At 40.9% G+C, this 21,654-nt stretch overlaps 1 protein-coding gene across 4 annotated transcripts in view; it reads left to right on the top strand.

Annotated features, from left to right (window-relative positions):
- Fife (regulating synaptic membrane exocytosis protein fife) overlaps positions 1-21,654 on the top strand; it is a 362,382-nt gene that overhangs the window by 299,414 nt on the left and 41,314 nt on the right. For 2 of the 4 annotated variants that reach the window (XM_072299891.1, XM_072299890.1), the window contains exons 1-4: positions 14,902-15,051; positions 16,283-16,537; positions 17,603-17,744; positions 18,470-18,664. In XM_072299891.1, coding sequence (XP_072155992.1) covers positions 14,911-15,051; positions 16,283-16,537; positions 17,603-17,744; positions 18,470-18,664 — 733 coding nt within the window. In that variant the 5' untranslated portion in view covers positions 14,902-14,910. Of the gene's footprint in view, positions 1-7,802; positions 7,954-14,901; positions 15,052-16,282; positions 16,538-17,602; positions 17,745-18,469; positions 18,665-21,654 lie in introns of those variants that run through there. The other 2 variants (XM_019046280.2, XM_072299892.1) reach the window with 2 other exon arrangements.

The raw sequence follows: 21,654 nt of genomic DNA, 5'->3' as shown, positions 1-21,654 counted from the left end.
GTCTGTGTGTGTTTCATGTGCGTCTGTGTTAGTGACTACGCGCTCACAAAGGAACCAGTGCGTCTTCATGAGAGCGTTATCAGGCAACGCGCCGCGCCGCGTCGTCGCTGAATAGTCACCAGAGACTCTGCGTGAAACTAAATTCGGCGATAGTACATAGCTCCTTTTAGCATATGTACATACATCCACATAGCGATTTAACCATTCTGCTTCGCCGTGGAGAAAATTTTCTTTTTTAAGGGAACGAACGTCCTTTTATTCTTATTACTTACATTTCCCCCAACAGTTATTAAGTAGATGGGAGGAAAACTCTAAGACCCAATAAAGAGGACATATTTTCAGCCGTAAGGTTCATTGATCAGGCATTGAAGACAAGCAAAATGCCCGCTGCAATTCCCTCTAAATAAAGATTCTTTTTTATCACTCAGCTACCGGTCCGATAATAGGACATTGTGAAGTTTTCTCGCGTCTCTTTTATAAGATCGAAAGGAAGTGCAGGAAAAATACCGTCTGCCGTATAAACGAATTTCGACCGGAACCTTGTAGAAATATTAGGAAATTATTTCATTTCGAGGAGTCCTTTCAGGGGGAAGATTCGCGGATCGATCATTTGGATAAATTGCGGGGCTTCTTTTTTTCCGGTTTCCTGCTCTATCTTACCTTCCGCAGCTCCCTCCTCCTCGCATCGAAAATAATAAAAATAATGCAGTGTTTTTTCTTCATTTGTCGTTCATTATCTATGGGAGCTTCGCGGATCGCGCCGTGCCCCAAGACAAAATGCTTTCATAAATCTCTCTTCGGCTCTCAATTTCTCATGGGCGAGAAACCAGCTCACAGTGGGCAACAACTCGCGATTTTTTTACCCAAACGGTTTCCCAACTGTTTTTCCCTCTTTTTTAAGGTCACCTCAATGCTACTTTTTCTCTTTTCTCTTACTATACTGAGAGTATTGTTTATTTTAGAAGCTTGTGAAAAGTGGATTATTGTTTTAGGAGCCCATATGCTTAGTGGAAGAATTTGGTTCAACTTAAGTAGTAGAGGTAAGGTTTGGGGCCATAATTCTATACAAGAGACTTCGTCTTATGGACTTTTGGGATTGTAATTACCTATAGGATGGTCTTTAGCAGATGAATCGTTTTTCCTTTCCCATTTTTCCTGACGGTAATGCTCAACCATGTTCAAGCGAGAGTTGAATCAAGCAAGTGCATGGATCATATCTGCAAGAAGATATAAACACCTGATAATCTTGGGTGATATTTCCGAGTTTTTTTTCCATATTTCTGGCTGTGTCCCTGAGCCGGGGATTTTGCTCCCCCCCCCCTCAGTTTTTTTACGCACGCCAATCTTACATATACAACTGGTTCCGCACTAATGCACATTACGGCACCCGGCCATTTTTCAAAATTTTCAATTTAAATACGACTTACTTTCCCAACCTTATCCAATTGTGACACCTTTAAACGATTGAAAAATTCGATTCAGCTTCTTAAATGGCAGTCTGAGCTTCTCAGGAAGGGTTGGATTTTTTAACTTTGCTCATTAAGATTTTAATAGATCATTCCCTTCGAATTTATTACTATATTGTGCAAGTGCCCAATTACTTACTTAAGTGTGAAGTTAAATTTCAAATAAGCGCACGTGAAGTAAGTCAGTAACTTGGACCGCTTTTAACGGAAAGGAACCAAGCCATATCAGCTATTGCCAAATCCAACTGGGCAATTTAATTTTTTACGAGAGAACGTTTCTGTGGATTCCTTTGAAAATGTTAAGGAATTTGCTTCGTACTATGGAGAAAATTCGCTGAAATTTGCACGAAAACAAGCACAACCGTTTTCACGTAAAAAATTGAATTTCCAAATTAAATTCGCCAATAGCTTATGTGGCTTGCTTCCTTTCTGTTTAACGCGGTCCACTTATGCTCAAAAAAAGTACACGCGTCGCATGTTGATAAACTTGAAATCACACCACCGACAAGTCGGGAAAGGTTAGCATGGATGAAGGAGTAAAAGGGTTTTTTTCTATCATTGAATAACAAAAACGAGTTACTATTTTTTGTAGTTTCCCTATAGTCATTCTCTCCGAGTTTGTAGTTTCGGAGGGAAAACTCTTGGAGGTGCAACCACGTGTGCGGACGGAAAATCAATTTCCTCCGTCAATTTTTCCTCGTTGGCCAAGGTCTGCAACCAGCGAGTCTTGTCTTGTCGCCTGTCAGTTTTCCTTTTTTTCCGCGCCCCGGCTCCCCGCCGCCCCCTCCCCCTTCCCAGCCCCCATTTGTCTTCTTCTCCTCTCGCACCTAATGTGTTGCATCTCTCATCGCCTCAAAATCAATATTTGTGCTCAAGCTCTACTATTTTCGTATTTTTATTTTCGTCCCCTCAACCTCGCTCAGAGCTCCGGCGCTCCCTCCAGCAGACCCTTTCGTCCCGAAGTTGCCAGATTGTGCAATTAAATGTAGATTTTTTAATGAGGAAGAGTGCCGATTTTCCAGCACTACCTGGCATCTATGTTTCGTCCCGCCTTTTGTGCGACTAAAAAACACCACCGAAGAATCGCCATGCGCTACCGAACGGGTAATGCTTAGTCTACTGCCGTATCAACGACAAGGGCAGTAGATCTAGAATTAAGGGGCTTGGAAGACAAGTGGTATGAGTGCAGTTTTTGAAATAAATGATATATTTATGATTTCTACCAAAACTAGTCTTAATTTATATTTTGTGAAAAATTTACCGCGAAAATCCACTTTTTGTGCATCAGAAAATGAGTTTTAACATTCTTTCCGCCATAAGGCTCCATGTAATATTTAAACCTTAAAAGTGTATTTCTTGAAATAGCAAGGAAAATTATAATCTAATGAGTCCTTCATTCGGTGTAAAATTGAGAATAATCATCCAGAAGCCAGGAGGCTCTTTAAAACTGTTCAGGTGGTTGAAAATCGAAGAGACTCATCGAAAGCTAAAGTTGGAAAATGCGCATCTTCATCTTTAATCAAAATTCTGTCCGAAATTGACGTCATTTAAGACCGGAAGTGCACAACATTCCGCGAGAAAGCTTTTACTGACCGCGTTTTTGAGTGAAACAATGCCCTTCTTTGCGAATTTCTAACCATAAAGTTTGTTTGTTTTGCGTTCGAAGTGTACTTTAGTGCGCATACAGGATACCCTTACCCCTTACCCTTTACCCTTTACCTTTTCCCTTATCGCTCAACATAAAATAAAATTAGCTGTCTTTACAAAAGCGAAGATTTTGAATCATTCGAACGTTTTGGGAGATTACTGACAATTTTACGAAGAATGGAGGGTTCCTCCAGCTAAAGTTCCAATTCGGGCGCTATTAAGTCCATTTTCTCAAAATTGCATTCACGCACTTACTGTTCTGCCGTGCTTAGGAAGAACGCCGAATGAACATTCGAGAGTTGCCAAATTTCCTTTGATAAAATGTTTATTCACGAGAAAAGTTATGAATATTTTTTCTTGAAATTTTCAGGAATTATAGGTGTAATTGCGAACAAAATCACCTAAAAATTCGGAAGAAAAATATTCATAAGTTTACCAGAGACTTCGTGTTTATCGAAGAAAATTTGGCAACGCCTGAAGGTTCATACGGCGTTTTTCCTCAGCACGGCAGTGTTCTCTTCAAGCTGCGCTTCTCGCTTTGCGATGAATCGATCGCCGGGACGTTTAAACCTATGGAAAAAGATCGATTATCGGGGTCGACGCATCGAACACGTTAATAATCGATTCTTTAGCATAGGTTATACGGCAGCGTGGCAACTGGCGGCGCCCGACGGGCGACCTTAATGCCCGGTCATGATCGCGCGTCTTGGAAGAACCGAGCCAACGACCCGGGTACTTCATTTATCGCTGAAACAGAAAAAAACGAGCTTGAGGATGGTGGGAGGGGGTTGGAGGGGATGGGGACGGAGGTGTTTTTATTGAAATCCGCGCTCGAGTTCTTCCGGTCAATTTCATTTTCATGACGACCCGCGTCATATCGGGTCGCATGTGGCCACGTTTAATTGGGTGGGGGGCTACCGACGGGCACGAGGGGGGCGAAAATCCCACAAATGGACAGTAAACGATCCGCCTTCATTTTCAATCAGTCCTCATGCTTTTTTCGCTTCGTTGCCAGGCTTTCTCTGTTTTGTTCGAGGAAAATATGGACGTATTTTATTTCTACCAAACAGACCTATGTGGAGGTGAAAAATATGGGATGTGCTCCAGAAAGCTACATAAGAAGCTATGTAAAAGTGGGCGTGATTCCTTTTGAAGAATTGGAAAAGCGGGATTTTACATTCTATTAAAGAGACTTATGTGCCAACTGAATGCGGGATTCATGAGCCGCGGGCATGGCAAGAGAGCGTTGTGGACAGAGCTCATGAGTTAAAGCCGACCAAGGAGAGCCCGACACTGCCGCAAGGGCAGCTTCGTCGCCGCTGACGTCACTGGCGCTTTATATTTCCCATTCATTCATTCGTACGCAAAGAAAATTAACGAGCACACCCCATATGTCTCACCTGCACATAGGTCTGTTTGGTAGAAATACGTCCATATTAAATGACCTTGCACCTGGTCGAGCTACATATATCCACTCTCTTGAGCAGAATTACAAGACGTACGATTTCGTCAACGTCTGAGTAGAAGAAGTTGCTAGTTAACCTAAAACCAATCAGTGAATAAACGTTGTTTGAGCCTGTAGACGTAGCCAAAGTTCCTTTGATGAGCCACGATTTTTTCGGAAAACTTTCGGTTATTTTCCTCAGTATGTTGAATTAAATTATTCCAAGTTATATTTGAATTGTCAGAAAATTATTAATTTTCTGCGGAAATTAATATTATAATGGGGGAAATTTTGCAACAACCGTATCGCGTCTTGTCGCATAACGCCCGCGTTTCGAACGAGATCAATAAAAATACAAATGGCTGCGCTTTGCCGAGAAAAAATGCCATAAGACCCGACAGACCAAGTGAACTTTCTTTTGATAAACAACGATTTTTCCGGGAGACATATGATTATCTTCTCAAGTTTTTCGATGAATTTTATTCGCAATTTAAAATCAGAGTATCGAAAAATTCCAAGGAAAATTATCTACACTTTTCCGCAGAAATAAATATTTTATCAGGGGACAGTTGACAGCATAACCACATCACGTCTCATTGCAAGCCCGGAAAACTCCAGTAATGGCGAGCGATTATCGATATTTCCCCTTTGAAACCATGGTAAAGAATCGATTATTAAGGTGCTCGTTGCGTTGATAGGTCAAAATGTCCAAAAAAAAATGTCCAACAAGCAAGAATGTCCAGAGTTGAGAATGTCCCTATTTTACAAATGTCCAAGTATCTGAAATGTCCAATACTGGTTCTTTGGCCAAACACAAAAATGCCCAAAAGTCCATTTATTTTTGTTTCTAGATATTCTTCATTCTTGATCACTTTCCTCATTATTTTCGTCTTCGGGCTCGTTGGAAACTCGAATGTGTGTGCTTATGGCTCCCGCTGGTTTTTATTTGAATATTTTCCAAATTTCCTGTTGTCGAGCATCGAGCGTCACAGCTACGCCTGTTATGGCACCTCCAGTAAATTACAGTGTTCACTTTGTTTGCTGAGTGGCGTTGATACAGAAAGTCATCATGAATAAGAACAGGTTTATTTTTTTGGCTTTTCAATAGCCTTGGGTTCGCCATCACAAAAATCACAATAAAATCACCAATTTTTTTAGTTTTCACCAATTAGTTTAGTTTAGAATCATAAAAAAATCACAAATTGTAAAATTTTGCCCCTGTAATTGGTTTTACCGCATTTTTTAACAAACGAAAATTTTACAAAAGCCAAAAAGTTTCACAACTGAGGTTAGTTCAAGAAGAAAAGATTCTCAAATCTTCCCCGTCGTCTCCATGGATTCGAATTTATTTAGTATTCAAGCCGACAATGTCGCCACCTTCTAATTTTTTTGCAAAGGGAATGGACTTTTGGGCATTTTTGTCTTTGGCCAAAAAACCAGTATTGGACATTTAAGATACTTGGACATTTTTACAATATGGACATTCTCAACTCTGGACATTCTTGCTTGTTGGACATTTTTTTTTGGACATTTTGACCTATCACCCTCGTTGCGAACACCCTTTTATCGATCCTTTTCCATAGGTTTAAATGGCAGATCAATTGATATATCGCAAAGCACGCCACGCCACTGATCTCAAACGAGACCGATACAAATTCATACGGATGCCTGCTTTGCTCAGAAAAACACCATATGAGCCTTTAAAACGTGTCCAAATTTCCTTTTATGGATCACGATATTTTCAAAACACTGGTGATTATATTGCCTCTAATTTTTCAGCAGATTTTGTTTGCAACTCACTCTACAGTATTTGAAAATTTAAAGGCAAGTTGTTCATATTTATCATCGAGCACAATTGAGTCAGTGTATTGGAGCGCCGATGAAGTCACTGTTTGATGTTGTTTCTTCCAGCACTCTTGAGACTAGTGTGCGGCGAATGGCAATGCCGCACGAGTAGGGCTTCAGCTCCGGGCTTCAGCTTCAGACTACGCTCAGAAAATATACCTAGGTATAAAATTTATTTCTTGCAAACCGGGAGTTTCGTGAATTTTTTATGACTTTAGCCGATATAATTCGCCAAAATTCGCGAAAATAATCATTGATTTAAATTAATCAATCCTGGAACTACTGGCACGGCGGCCCGCGATTCTTCCATAAACCGCCGCACAGTGTATCGAGTCAATCAGAGAGGTCGGATATGAAATTCTTGACAAAAACTGCAAATTTCGATGTTTATTTTAACATATTTTAAACTTTAAGGGGTGCTTCTTGTAGGAAATTTCACGAGGAAACCGATGAAATACTTTAAGAACCTCAAAGTTTTGTATGAACTATGTTATGAGCGTTTAAAGTTTCCAAATTTTGTCCGGCCTGCCCCATTGACTCGATCCACTGTGCGCCGCAAGAAGAAATGCCGTATGGTTCCCACTCTCTGGCGAACAGGAGGCTAGAATGGAGATGTTGCATGTGTGAGGAATTTGCGATTTGACTGTTGATTCTTATGTGAAAGTTCGCGAGAAACACGATGGTGCCACTGGTTTTCTCTGCAATCAACTCCCAAGCTCAAAAAAGCTCTCAAGTTGAGGCCAAGATGGAGGGGATATCCCACGCTATCCTGAGAGTCCATCTCTACATCAAGACAAACTCTCCATGCAAAGATAGGGAGCAAATACATTGACAGGGCTGCCACTTTATTTGAGGACTCCAAAACTGAAAACACGGCAACCTTGCTAATGTATTTGCTCCCTATCTTTGCATGAAGAGTTTGTTTTGATGTAGAGGTGGACTCTCAGGGTAGGGTGGGATATCCCCTCCATTTTGGCCTCACTTTGAGAGCTTTTTTTGAGCTTGGGAGATGATTTCAGAGAAAACCAGTGGCACTATCGTGTTTCTCGCAAACTTTTACACAGGAATCAATGGTCAAATTGCAAATCCCTCACACATGTAACATCTCCATTGCATCGTTCCAGGATTGACTTCATCGGCGCTCCAGTGCATTGCAACTCTATTCTACTCTATGATATTCCTCCGCCGAAATAAAGATTTACCGGGGGTTTGGCAACAGCCGAATGCTCACCCGACGCGGCAGTGCAACAGGCCCCATTATTGACGGTAACTCCGGAAAAACGGTGGATCCCGAATGGGGGTTCCGTGAGCGGCGCACGATTCCGAGCGATCGGCCGTCGTCGTTGCGGATGGTGACTCGACGGGGAAGTTTGAAATTGTGGGAATTTGTGTTGTTTCAGAGCCAAGGAGATGGGGAGCAAGGAGGGGGTGTGTCGCGTCTGCCTTAAAGTTTTCAAGCGGGAGGATATTCAAATGATCTGCTGCGAGTGCAATCTCAAAGTCTGCGAGGACTGCGCCTCCTACTCCGAGCTCCGCGAGAACGTCGAGAAAGTGAGTTCAGCCTCGTTATTTTTTCCCAGCCCGCTTCCCAGACTTCCCCATCAATGCATGTCGTTTAGCAGGAGGAGAGGCGGTTGGAGCGGTTATAGCAGAAAGGAACCAAGCCACATCGGCTTTTGCCAAATTTAACTAGAAAATTTAATTTTTTACCAGAGAACGTTTGTGCGAATTATTTTGAACATTTAAGAGATTTGCTTTGCACTATGCAGAAAATTCACTGATATTTGCAAAAGAATCCACCCTACTGTTTTCATTTAAAAAATTAAATTGCCCAATTAAATGAATGGCGTTTAATAGAAAGGAACCAAGCCACATCGGTTATTGCCAAATTCAACTAGGCAATTTATTTTTTAACGAGAGAACGTTTTTGGGGATTCCTCTGAAAATTTTAAGGAATTTACTTTGCACCATGGAGAAATTGAGTTCATTGAAATTTCCACGAAAATCCGCTTTTCCGATTTCATCTTAAAAATTAAATTTGGCAATAGCTAATGTGGCTTGGTTCCTTTCTGTTTAACGCGGTCCAAATTTGACAGTAGCTGATGTGGATTGGTTCCTTTCTGTTTAACGCGATCCAGTTAGAGTACGTAGATCTGTCGAAGCATAGAACCCTTAGGTCCCAAAAGGGCAGCCAACCTTTCTACACAAAAAATGTCACTGCTAATCTTCAGATTCCTATATCAAACCAATATGGGCAAGAATGTTCATGAAGGAGCGTTCTTCTGTAAAACTGAGTCACTTTATACAAAAACCAAGTCAAATGGTCCTTTACAAACGACAGGTCTTAACAATTGAAATAATAAATCACTCTGGATAATTTGAATTCATACGTTGCCTGCCCTTTAGTGTCCTAAAAGTGCCATGACGTAGCCATAAAATTACTAACATGTCCATACTCTCCCCATACAAGTTCTCTTCTGTACTGTAGCCTAGACTAGCCGAGAAAAACTTACCATCAATTGCAAACTTAGTCTACTAAACTAAATTCATGAAAATTGATCTAATAAAAGACTTAATAGTGTAAACCCTCTAGAACATACGAGTTAATTAGTGAAAAAAGTACACGCGTCGCATGTTGATAAACTTGAAATCACACCACCGACAAGTCGGGAAAGGTTAGCATGGATGAAGGAGTAAAAGGGTTTTTTTCTATCATTGAATAACAAAAACGAGTTACTATTTTTTGTAGTTTCCCTATAGTCATTCTCTCCGAGTTTGTAGTTTCGGAGGGAAAACTCTTGGAGGTGCAACCACGTGTGCGGACGGAAAATCAATTTCCTCCGTCAATTTTTCCTCGTTGGCCAAGGTCTGCAACCAGCGAGTCTTGTCTTGTCGCCTGTCAGTTTTCCTTTTTTTTCCGCGCCCGGTCTCCCTCCCCCCCTCCTCCCCCTTCCCAGCCCCCATTTGTCTTCTTCTCCTCTCGCACCTAATGTGTTGCATCTCTCATCGCCTCAAAATCAATATTTGTGCTCAAGCTCTACTATTTTCGTATTTTTATTTTCGTCCCCTCAACCTCGCTCAGAGCTCCGGCGCTCCCTCCAGCAGACCCTTTTTTCGTCCCTAAGTTGCCAGATTGTGCAATTAAATGTAGATATTTTACATGGGTTTTAATGAGGGAAAGTGCCGATTTTCCAGCGCTACCTGGCAACCATGTTTCGTCCCGCCTTTTGTGCGACTAAAAAACACCGCTGAAGAAGCGCCGTGCGCTACCGGACGGGTAATGCTTAATCCACTGCTGTGCCTTCGACGAGGGCAGTAGATCTAGAATTGAGGGGCTTGGAAAACAAGTGGTATGAGCGCAATTCTTGAAAAAAATGATATATTTATGACTTCAACTGAAACTAGCCTTAATTCATATTTTGTGAAAAATTTACCGCGAAAATCCACTTTTTGTGCATCAGAAAATGAGTTTCAACATTCTTTCCGCCATAATGCTCCATGTAATATTTAAACTTTAAACTCGTATTTCTTGAAATAGCAAGGAAAATTATAATCTAATGAGTCATTTATCCTGTGCAAAATTAAGAATAATTATCCAGAGGCCAGGAGGCTCTTTAAAATTGTTCAGGTGGTTGAAAATTGAAGAGACTCATCGAAAGCTAAAGTTGGAAAATGCGCGTCTTCATCTTTGATCAAAATTTTATCCGAAATTGACGTCATTTAAGACCGAATGTGCACAATATTCCGCGAAAAAGCTTTTACTGACCGCGTTTTTTAGTGAAACGATGCCCGTCTTTGCGAATTTCTAATCTTAAAGTTTGTGTGTTTTGCGTTCGAAGTGTACTTTCGTGCGCATACAGAACATAAAATAAAACATAAAAAACATAAAATAATACTCAACATAAAATAAAATTAGCCGTCTTTACAAAAGTGAAGATTTTGAATCATTCGAACGTTTTGGGAGAATACTGGCAATTTTACGAAGAATGGAGGGTTCCTCCAGCTAAAGTTTCAATTCGGGCGCTATTAAGTCCATTTTCTCAAAATTGCATTTTCGCACTTACTGTCCTGTCGTGCTTAGGAAGAACGCCGTATGGACTTTCGAGAGTTGCCAAATTTCCTTTGCTAAAATGTTTATTTATGAGAAAAAATATTAATATTTTTTCTTGAAATTTTCAGGAATTATAGGTGTAATTGCGAACAAAATCACCTAAAAATTCGGAAGAAAAATATTCATAAGTTTACCAGAGACTTCGTGTTTATCGAAGAAAATTTGGCAACGCCTGAAGGTTCATACAGCGTTTTTCCTCAGCACGGCAGTGTTCTCTTCAAGCTGCGCTTCTCGCTTTGCGATGAATCGATCGCCGGGACGTTTAAACCTATGGAAAAGGATCGATTATCGGGGTCGACGCATCGAACACGTTAATAATCGATTCTTTAGCATAGGTTATACGGCAGCGTGGCAACTGGCGGCGCCCGACGGGCGACCTTAATGCCCGGTCATGATCGCGCGTCTTGGAAGAACCGAGCCAACGACCCGGGTACTTCATTTATCGCTGAAACAGAAAAAACGAGCTTGAGGATGGTGGGAGGGGGTTGGAGGGGATGGGAACGGAGGTGTTTTTATTGAAATCCGCGCTCGAGTTCTTCCGGTCAATTTCATTTTCATGACGACCCGCGTCATATCGGGTCGCATGTGGCCACGTTTAATTGGGTGGGGGGCTACCGACGGGCACGAGGGGGGCGAAAATCCCCACAAATGGACAGTAAACGATCCGCCTTCATTTTCAATCAGTCCTCATGCTTTTTTCGCTTCGTTGCCAGGCTTTCTCTGTTTTGTTCGAGGAAAATATGGACGTATTTCTACCAAACAGACCTATGTGGAGGTGAAAAATATGGGATGTGCTCCAGAAAGCTACATAAGAAGCTATGTAAAAGTGGGCGTGATTCCTTTTGAAGAATTGGAAAAGCGGGATTTTACATTCTATTAAAGAGACTTATGTGCCAACTGAATGCGGGATTCATGAGCCGCGGGCATGGCAAGAGAGCGTTGTGGACAGAGCTCATGAGTTAAAGCCGACCAAGGAGAGCCCGACACTGCCGCAAGGGCAGCTTCGTCGCCGCTGACGTCACTGGCGCTTTATATTTCCCATTCATTCGTACGCAAAGAAAATTAACGAGCACACCCCATATGTCTCACCTGCACATAGGTCTGTTTGGTAGAAATACGTCCATATTAAATGACCTTGCACCTGGTCGAGCTACATATATCCACTCTCTTGAGCAGAATTACAAGACGTACGATTTCGTCAACGTCTGAGTAGAAGAAGTTGCTAGTTAACCTAAAACCAATCAGTGAATAAACGTTGTTTGAGCCTGTAGACGTAGCCAAAGTTCCTTTGATGAGCCACGATTTTTTCGGAAAACTTTCGGTTATTTTCCTCAGTATGTTGAATTAAATTATTCCAAGTTATATTTGAATTGTCAGAAAATTATTAATTTTCTGCGGAAATTAATATTATAATGGGGGAAATTTTGCAACAATCGTATCGCGTCTTGTCGCATAACGCCCGCGTTTCGAACGAGATCAATAAAAATACAAATGGCTGCGCTTTGCCGAGAAAAAATGCCATAAGACCCGACAGACCAAGTGAACTTTCTTTTGATAAACAACGATTTTTCCGGGAGACATGTGATTATCTTCTCAAGTTTTTCGATGAATTTTATTCGCAATTTAAAATCAGAGTATCGAAAAATTCCAAGGAAAATTATCTACACTTTTTCGCAGAAATAAATATTTTATCAGGGGACATTTGACAGCATAACCACATCACGTCTCATTGCAAGCCCGGAAAACTCCAGTAATGGCGAGCGATTATCGATATTTCCCCTTTGAAACCATGGTAAAGAATCGATTATTAAGGTGCTCGTTGCGGTGATAGGTCAAAATGTCCAAAAAAAAATGTCCAACAAGCAAGAATGTCCAGAGTTGAGAATTAAATGTCCCTATTTTACAAATGTCCAAGTATCTGAAATGTCCAATACTGGTTCTTTGGCCAAACACAAAAATGCCCAAAAGTCCATTTATTTTTGTTTCTAGATATTCTTCATTCTTGATCACTTTCCTCATTATTTTCGTCTTCGGGCTCGTTGGAAACTCGAATGTGTATGCTTATGGCTCCCGCTGGTTTTTATTTGAATATTTTCCAAATTTCCTGTTGTCGAGCATCGAGCGTCACAGCTACGCCTGTTATGGCACCTCCAGTAAATTACAGTGTTCACTTTGTTTGCTGAGTGGCGTTGATACAGAAAGTCATCATGAATAAGAACAGGTTTATTTTTTTGGCTTTTCAATAGCCTTGGGTTCGCCATCACAAAAATCACAATAAAATCACCAATTTTTTTAGTTTTCACCAATTAGTTTAGTTTAGAATCATAAAAAAATCACAAATTGTAAAATTTTGCCCCTGTAATTGGTTTTACCGCATTTTTTAACAAACGAAAATTTTACAAAAGCCAAAAAGTTTCACAACTGAGGTTAGTTCAAGAAAAAAAGATTCTCAAATCTTCCCCGTCGTCTCCATGGATTCGAATTTATTTAGTATTCAAGCCGACAATGTCGCCACCTTCTAATTTTTTTGCAAAGGGAATGGACTTTTGGGCATTTTTGTCTTTGGCCAAAAAACCAGTATTGGACATTTAAGATACTTGGACATTTTTACAATATGGACATTCTCAACTCTGGACATTCTTGCTTGTTGGACATTTTTTTTTTGGACATTTTGACCTATCACCCTCGTTGCGAACACCCTTTTTATCGATCCTTTTCCATAGGTTTAAATGGCAGATCAATCGATATATCGCAAAGCACGCCACGCCACTGATCTCAAACGAGACCGATACAAATTCATACGGATGCCCTGCTTTGCTCAGAAAAACACCATATGAGCCTTTAAACGTGTCCAAATTTCCTTTTATGGATCACGATATTTTCAAAACACTGGTGATTATATTGCCTCTAATTTTTCAGCAGATTTTGTTTGCAACTCACTCTACAGTATTTGAAAATTTAAAGGCAAGTTGTTCATATTTATCATCGAGCACAATTGAGTCAGTGTATTGGAGCGCCGATGAAGTCACTGTTTGAGGTTGTTTCTTCCAGCACTCTTGAGACTAGTGTGCGGCGAATGGCAATGCCGCACGAGTAGGGCTTCAGCTCCGGGCTTCAGCTTCAGACTACGCTCAGAAAATATACCTAGGTATAAAATTTATTTCTTGCAAACCGGGAGTTTCGTGAATTTTTTATGACTTTAGCCGATATAATTCGCCAAAATTCGCGAAAATAATCATTGATTTAAATTAATCAATCCTGGGAACTACTGGCACGGCGGCCCGCGATTCTTCCATAAACCGCCGCACAGTGTATCGAGTCAATCAGAGAGGTCGGATATGAAATTCTTGACAAAAACTGCAAATTTCGATGTTTATTTTAACATATTTTAAACTTTAAGGGGTGCTTCTTGTAGGAAATTTCACGAGGAAACCGATGAAATACTTTAAGAACCTCAAAGTTTTGTATGAACTATGTTATGAGCGTTTAAAGTTTCCAAATTTTGTCCGGCCTGCCCCATTGACTCGATCCACTGTGCGCCGCAAGAAGAAATGCCGTATGGTTCCCACTCTCTGGCGAACAGGAGGCTAGAATGGAGATGTTGCATGTGTGAGGAATTTGCGATTTGACTGTTGATTCTTATGTGAAAGTTCGCGAGAAACACGATGGTGCCACTGGTTTTCTCTGCAATCAACTCCCAAGCTCAAAAAAAGCTCTCAAGTTGAGGCCAATATGGAGGGGATATCCCACGCTATCCTGAGAGTCCATCTCTACATCAAGACAAACTCTCCATGCAAAGATAGGGAGCAAATACATTGACAGGGCTGCCACTTTATTTGAGGACTCCAAAACTGAAAACACGGCAACCTTGCTAATGTATTTGCTCCCTATCTTTGCATGAAGAGTTTGTTTTGATGTAGAGGTGGACTCTCAGGGTAGGGTGGGATATCCCCTCCATTTTGGCCTCACTTTGAGAGCTTTTTTTGAGCTTGGGAGATGATTTCAGAGAAAACCAGTGGCACTATCGTGTTTCTCGCAAACTTTTACACAGGAATCAATGGTCAAATTGCAAATCCCTCACACATGTAACATCTCCATTGCATCGTTCCAGGATTGACTTCATCGGCGCTCCAGTGCATTGCAACTCTATTCTACTCTATGATATTCCTCCGCCGAAATAAAGATTTACCGGGGGTTTGGCAACAGCCGAATGCTCACCCGACGCGGCAGTGCAACAGGCCCCATTATTGACGGTAACTCCGGAAAAACGGTGGATCCCGAATGGGGGTTCCGTGAGCGGCGCACGATTCCGAGCGATCGGCCGTCGTCGTTGCGGATGGTGACTCGACGGGGAAGTTTGAAATTGTGGGAATTTGTGTTGTTTCAGAGCCAAGGAGATGGGGAGCAAGGAGGGGGTGTGTCGCGTCTGCCTTAAAGTTTTCAAGCGGGAGGATATTCAAATGATCTGCTGCGAGTGCAATCTCAAAGTCTGCGAGGACTGCGCCTCCTACTCCGAGCTCCGCGAGAACGTCGAGAAAGTGAGTTCAGCCTCGTTATTTTTTCCCAGCCCCGCTTCCCAGACTTCCCCATCAATGCATGTCGTTTAGCAGGAGGAGAGGCGGTTGGAGCGCTTTTAGCAGAAAGGAACCAAGCCACATCGGCTATTGCCAAATTTAACTAGAAAATTTAATTTTTTACCAGAGAACGTTTGTGCGAATTATTTTGAACATTTAAGAGATTTGCTTTGCACTATGCAGAAAATTCACTGATATTTGCAAAAGAATCCACCCTACTGTTTTCATTTAAAAAATTAAATTGCCCAATTAAATGAATGGCGTTTAATAGAAAGGAACCAAGCCACATCGGTTATTGCCAAATTCAACTAGGCAATTTATTTTTTAACGAGAGAACGTTTTTGGGGATTCCTCTGAAAATTTTAAGGAATTTACTTTGCACCATGGAGAAATTGAGTTCATTGAAATTTCCACGAAAATCCGCTTTTCCGATTTCATCTTAAAAATTAAATTTGGCAATAGCTAATGTGGCTTGGTTCCTTTCTGTTTAACGCGGTCCAAATTTGACAGTAGCTGATGTGGATTGGTTCCTTTCTGTTTAACGCGGTCCAGTTAGAGTACGTAGATCTGTCGAAGCATAGAACCCTTAGGTCCCAAAAGGGCAGCCAACCTTTCTACACAAAAAATGTCACTGCTAATCTTCAGATTCCTATATCAAACCAATATGGGCAAGAATGTTCATGAAGGAGCGTTCTTCTGTAAAACTGAGTCACTTTATACAAAAACCAAGTCAAATGGTCCTTTACAAACGACAGGTCTTAACAATTGAAATAATAAATCACTCTGGATAATTTGAATTCATACGTTGCCTGCCCTTTAGTGTCCTAAAAGTGCCATGACGTAGCCATAAAATTACTAACATGTCCATACTCTCCCCATACAAGTTCTCTTTCTCTAGAGACAGTGTGAGCCGAGTTAAACTTACAGTGAAAATTACCTCTACTATTGCGTAAACGTCTTACAGCTTTGAAATTGTCTAATTATCAAAATGATTGTAAAACCCTCAACAAAATTGTAGTGGAGCCCCCTAAGATAACAATAATTGTAACATGGGCTTAAAGATACCACCATCTTATCTCCTGTGCATCCATTCTTGCCTATATATTGTGATTGAAGGCAAATGTATCACCGATCTCCCTCACTTTATCTGTTTCGAACTGAGTCCTGTGCAAAATGAGGCTGGTTTCTTTTCCAGAACACGTGGCGGTGCAGCGTGTGCAAGATGAAGATCCAGAACCGGACGCAGCCGATCCTGACGCAAGACTCGACGGACAGCAACCTGGGCGTGCCGTGCGTGGACACGCTGCAGCGACGTCATTCGGACGTCAAGATCGGATCCTCGAGCTCCGGCGGGGCCGGCGGCCTCGGCTCCGGCCTCGCCCCGCCCCGTTCTCCGGAGCTCCGCAGGCACTCAGACGTCTCGCCCGCCTCGCTCAAGGAACTAGAGAAGGTATGCAACCGACTCTCTCTACGTCCACGTCAGTGGAGTTTTACAGAAAAAATGCCCCTTTTCCGGAACTGTACTTTTTTCGGAACTGCCCCTTTTCCGGAACTGCCTCCTTTATTCCGGAACCGTCCCCTTCCTCCGTAACTCGAGGAATTTGGTCACGTGGATTTTTCGGTATTCGACCGCGAACCTGTAAAACCGACATTTTTCTCTAAAATCGGCCCTCAGCCACATGTTTAGGCCAGTATTAAACCCAAGAAGAGACGGGAATTGACCAATCATGACGCATTCTGTAAAATATAGACCTACAGTCAGCAAAAAATTTGAGAGTTGAGGAACTTCTTAGGGTGGGCCCATGCAAAAACAACCCTTATCGATATCCTTCCTTTAATCGGCCTTTCATCATCTTCACATTGAATTTCATTAGTAAGGAATTAATTCCACTCTGCATATTGAGTCTTAAGAGTGACCAACTAATTTTCGTCCGTTTTGTGATAAAATTTAGCTCCTTTTGTCCAATCTAACCAATCTATCTCTAACTCAATTGAATTTTTTAGGTCATTTTTTCAACCCATGAATGCAGTTACGTCTTCAACAAGGAATTACTGAGCTGTAAAAGTGACTCAAAACGATCAAATTCAATTTTCTGATCGTAATAAGTCAATAGAAATCCTAATTGGGGATATATATATATATATATAGCGAACTTCATGAGTTGTATAACCGTAACTTTTTATTTATTTTAAACAAAAAATTTTTTTTACAATGCGACGTTTCGGTGGCTTATTATTCGCACCATCATCAGGCAGAGACTCTTAAAAAGTTACGGTTATACAACTCATGAAGTTCGCTTTATTAAACATAAAATAACCATGAAATTTATGTTTAATAAAGCGAACTTCATGAGTTGCATAACCGTAACTTTTTATTTACTTTAAACAAAAAATATATATATATCGATATGAAATGAAACTTTACAGAGGAGATGACACTTTGTCTGTCAAACAAGTTGGTTTCTATTTTGTATTATGTCCATCTTGATATCAATATGTTCATGTATTTTTACAGACTGTTCTAAAAGTAAATAGGGAAAGGGAATTACAACAGTGGGGTCCAAAAGGCCTTGGTGGAAATAGTCCATCGATAGAACGAAGAGGGCTGCCAGGTGACCTGCGACAACAACCCAAAACCTCACAAATGAACCTAGGTGGTAAGTGATCTTTGTGAATTCACATAGACTTTTAAAAGGATAAAAGCTAATAATAAGAGACTCAACAATTTGCCCATTTTTAGGCAAAAAATAGTGTATACCTCCGATCGTAACTTTTGCTGAATCCGATTGCACGTTGTAATATTTGGAAGGGTGGGCTTTGCATAAAATACTGTCTAATTTTGGATAAAATTTGATTCGTTCGGAATACCTACGTCTTCAGTCTAGGCAACCGAACTTTTAGGTCATAAGGACTAAATTGCGGCTTAAGTAATCGATGTTTCTTTATCCAACCATATGAAAATTTGTTTTTTTCCCTTACCGAAGTCTTTTATTTTCTAAACCGAATTTCAGTTTTGAGGGCCACTCGTGCGGCTAGCTTGATCTCAAACTTTGTTGTTCCATGTAAACCGAAGTTCCGTCCAAGTATCCGAAGTTGTTATCCTCCCCGAGGCTTTATTCTTGTTTTATGATTCAGCTTGTAACAACGGCAGATGCCCTACGCATTTTTAATGGGGCATCCGCCAGTGGCGTGGCGTGCATTTCGATATATCGATTGTTATGCCATTTAAACCTATGGAAAAAGATCGATAGACAGGGCGTTCGCAGCAAACACCTTAATAATCGATTCTTCACCATAGGTTTAAATGGCATAACAATCGATACATCGCAATTCACGCCACGCCACTGGCATCCGCCATTCTCACGCACGTGACGCTCCAAAGGCGTTTATTTTGCAGATAACGAAATGGAGGGGGAGGACGGTGATGACCCGGAGAGCAGATGGCGACGGGGCGGCGACAGGGTGATGCAGAAAACGAGGCGGAAATCCCGGGTCCAGAAACAGCACAGCTACGACGACGAGGTTAAAAACAACTCAACGCCAGGTGCCGCCACCATCGGCAACGACATCGGTCTAGGTCAGCATCTTTATTTTGTCTTCTTCTGTACAACTTAGGGGTGGCATCGGGAAGGGAGATGCATAGAGGAAAAAAAGGAGGTGTTTGCATTTCGGGCATCTTGGAATTTTTTTGATGATTTGATGACGTAGGTCGGTACAGCGACGTTCATCCTGTCGATTTTCTTGGAAATGGTGTAATTTAAGGGGAAAAAGTCATTCTATAAAAAGTGCTTGAAACTATGTAATGAGTTGATTTTAGTAAAAAAATCGGACATTATGGTCCGTTTTTCATATTTCGAATTACGGATTTCGCTGGCCAGGTTGTACCGACCTACGTCACAGGGTAAACAAACCTCAAGATGCAAACACCTCCTTCTTTTTCTCTATGAGGGAGATGATTTCAAATATTCTCCCTACACTTATAAATTAGATATTTTTCCCCTAAAATTTGAGTCGAGTTTAGTGATGGATGTTTGGAGAGTTCCAAGGGAAAAGGGACCTCAGATCTTCGAAATTTTTTTTAGAGACAGCGTTTTTTGTGAAGTTGCGTTAAAATACCGGAATCTGTCAACTTTTAGTGACGGTGGTTCTGCGGAGATCACTTTCGAGAACGATTTTGTAGACAGGCGATCAATTGGTCATTTTTAAATTGTATTTAATTTTTCGAAAATTCCCGGAATGAAATCATGCTGCGGTGGTCACATTTCCATGTACAAACTTCGATCGGGAATAACTTTGAAATAACTTTGCAAGTACCCTCCAGGTGAATACTGCAAATAGCTTTGTTTTTTGATTCCTCGGGCCGTGCTTTGAGAGATATCTCAAAGCATTTTTCAAATTTTTCCAGTTGAGAACGTAACGTTTCACAGCCTGATGCGATTGACCATCGAATCATTCTCGGAATAGCTGTAGAGGTGCGGAGGTTTAAATGTTCTGGAAAATAAGTCGCTATAAATAATTACAATAAAAACTCAAAATACCTATATCATATAAGACAACCACAACAAATGAATTTTGTTCAGTGCATTGAATGCAACGCTAATCCCGTAAAGATTGCTCAAAGAGATAGTTCCATTCCTCTTAACGATGGAATTTGGCATACTATCGCTTTTCACCAAACCTCGCGGGCGGAGAAAACCCGATTTGCTTGGCGGAGGAAACTTCGGCGGGGAGGGGGAGACACGGGAATGGAATTTTTCCCGAAGGAATGTGCCGACAACTCGGCGTTAATGAACCTCCGAAGAACCGAATTCCAAGAATTTATTGCTAATTTTCCTGCCGAGCGCGACGCGCGACGCGTTTACAGCGATGCGATCTCTGGAAGACGGAATAGACAAAAGGCACCGGGAATCAGGCTCGAACAACCTGTTGCATGTGAGCTATTATTCAGTTAGTCACACTCACGGGCCAGCTTATATGCTTAGAGGAAAGGAGGTAGGAAAGTTGAAACTTTTCGCTGGAGAAGCGGATGATAAATTGTTAACATGAGGCAAAGTGCCAGTCAGCCGAATGTTTACTTCGTTGTTGCCAGCGACGAGGTATGAATCTTTCAAATGCATCTTGCGTGCTTGTGAGGAATAATTAATTAGAAGAGAAAAATTTTACGCGGGCATTTCATTAAAAGTTTTATAGACCATTTCAATGTTGCTCTTTACTTTCACCGTTGGCACTGGCGCACCTTCAGCAAGGATTAACAAACCAAGGCAACGCGAAATCGCAAAAAGAGAAAATGTGTCCTATTGCAGGACGAAAGCGTTCAATATTAAAATATTAATAGTTTGAGAAAACTAACAAATTAATTGAGACCCAGATTTGGACCGCGTTTAACAAAAAGGAACCAAGCCACATCAGCTATTGCCAAAATTTAACTGGGCAATTTAATTTTTTACGAGAGAACGTGTGTATGGATTCTTTTGAATATTTTGAGGAATTTGCTTCGCACCATGGAGAAAATCCACTGAAATTTGTACGAAAATTCGCAAAACTGTTTTCTTGTGGCAAATAAAATTGCCCGATTAAATTTCGCAGTAGCTGATGTGGCTTGGTTCCTTTCTGTTTAACGCGGTCCATTTTAGCCCCCTTCTTTGGTCTAAAAAAATTCCATCTCGCTTCGAGAGCCAATCTCTACTGTATTGATATCTCGGATAAAATGCTCACTTTTACTATCGGAAAATTCTCCGTAGAAAATTACATAGTGTTTTCTGTCGAAATTTCAAAATCCTTTTTTTCGACTCAATTTAATAAAACCTGCTCCTCAGTGGTTTTGCCTCCGCGTACTATACTTAGTCTTTTATTTTGTGGACAGTCTTGTAAATCAAAATTTTAAAGAAAAAAAATTATACCACGAGAATAACAAATATTGGCAATATGCGTCTTTTATCATCAAAATACATATTCCCACTCCGGCACCAATGGAAGGCTACTCTGTATCGTTGCTCGATGCACGCTTTGTTGCCTTAAAAAAGGCTTCGTTCTGGTTTCGTTTCCGTTTATTTGTTGTTGTTCTTTTTTGCCACAAATATTCATATCCTTTTAGGCTATTGTTTACCCGCATATTCAACCCTTCCGGAATCTCGTACTCATTTTTAGTCGATTACCTTTGTGTTTTGTTTATACTTCGATTGCCCGATTTTTTTAGGCGGAACCACTCAGGGCTATGTTGAATGTATTTACACATGTTTTAATGACTCGTTTGAGAGTTTTATTCAAATTTAGCAATGTATCGGTGTTCTAATCACAAATTATTGGTTTTAAATATCCTTTCCCAATTATGTATCGTCTGAATGCACGAACTAGCATTCCAGCTTGAAATTTATCAGAGGTTTGTGCTCTGGTGGAATAAAAAATTAAAGCTTCAACCAGTGACACACTCAGATGTCTTTTTAGAAATTTAATTCCGTTGAAAAATTGGAAAAATGACGCTTCGAAGCATAATTCGACCGTGCATTTTCGCAAAAAATAAAAAATCACGTCTGTTAAACCCGATAAAATCCGAAACCTGAATCTAGC

This window comes from Bemisia tabaci, chromosome 4 (assembly GCF_918797505.1).
Source record: "Bemisia tabaci chromosome 4, PGI_BMITA_v3".
NCBI lineage: Eukaryota > Metazoa > Arthropoda > Insecta > Hemiptera > Aleyrodidae > Bemisia > Bemisia tabaci.
This window is presented reverse-complemented; position numbering and strand designations above follow the sequence as displayed.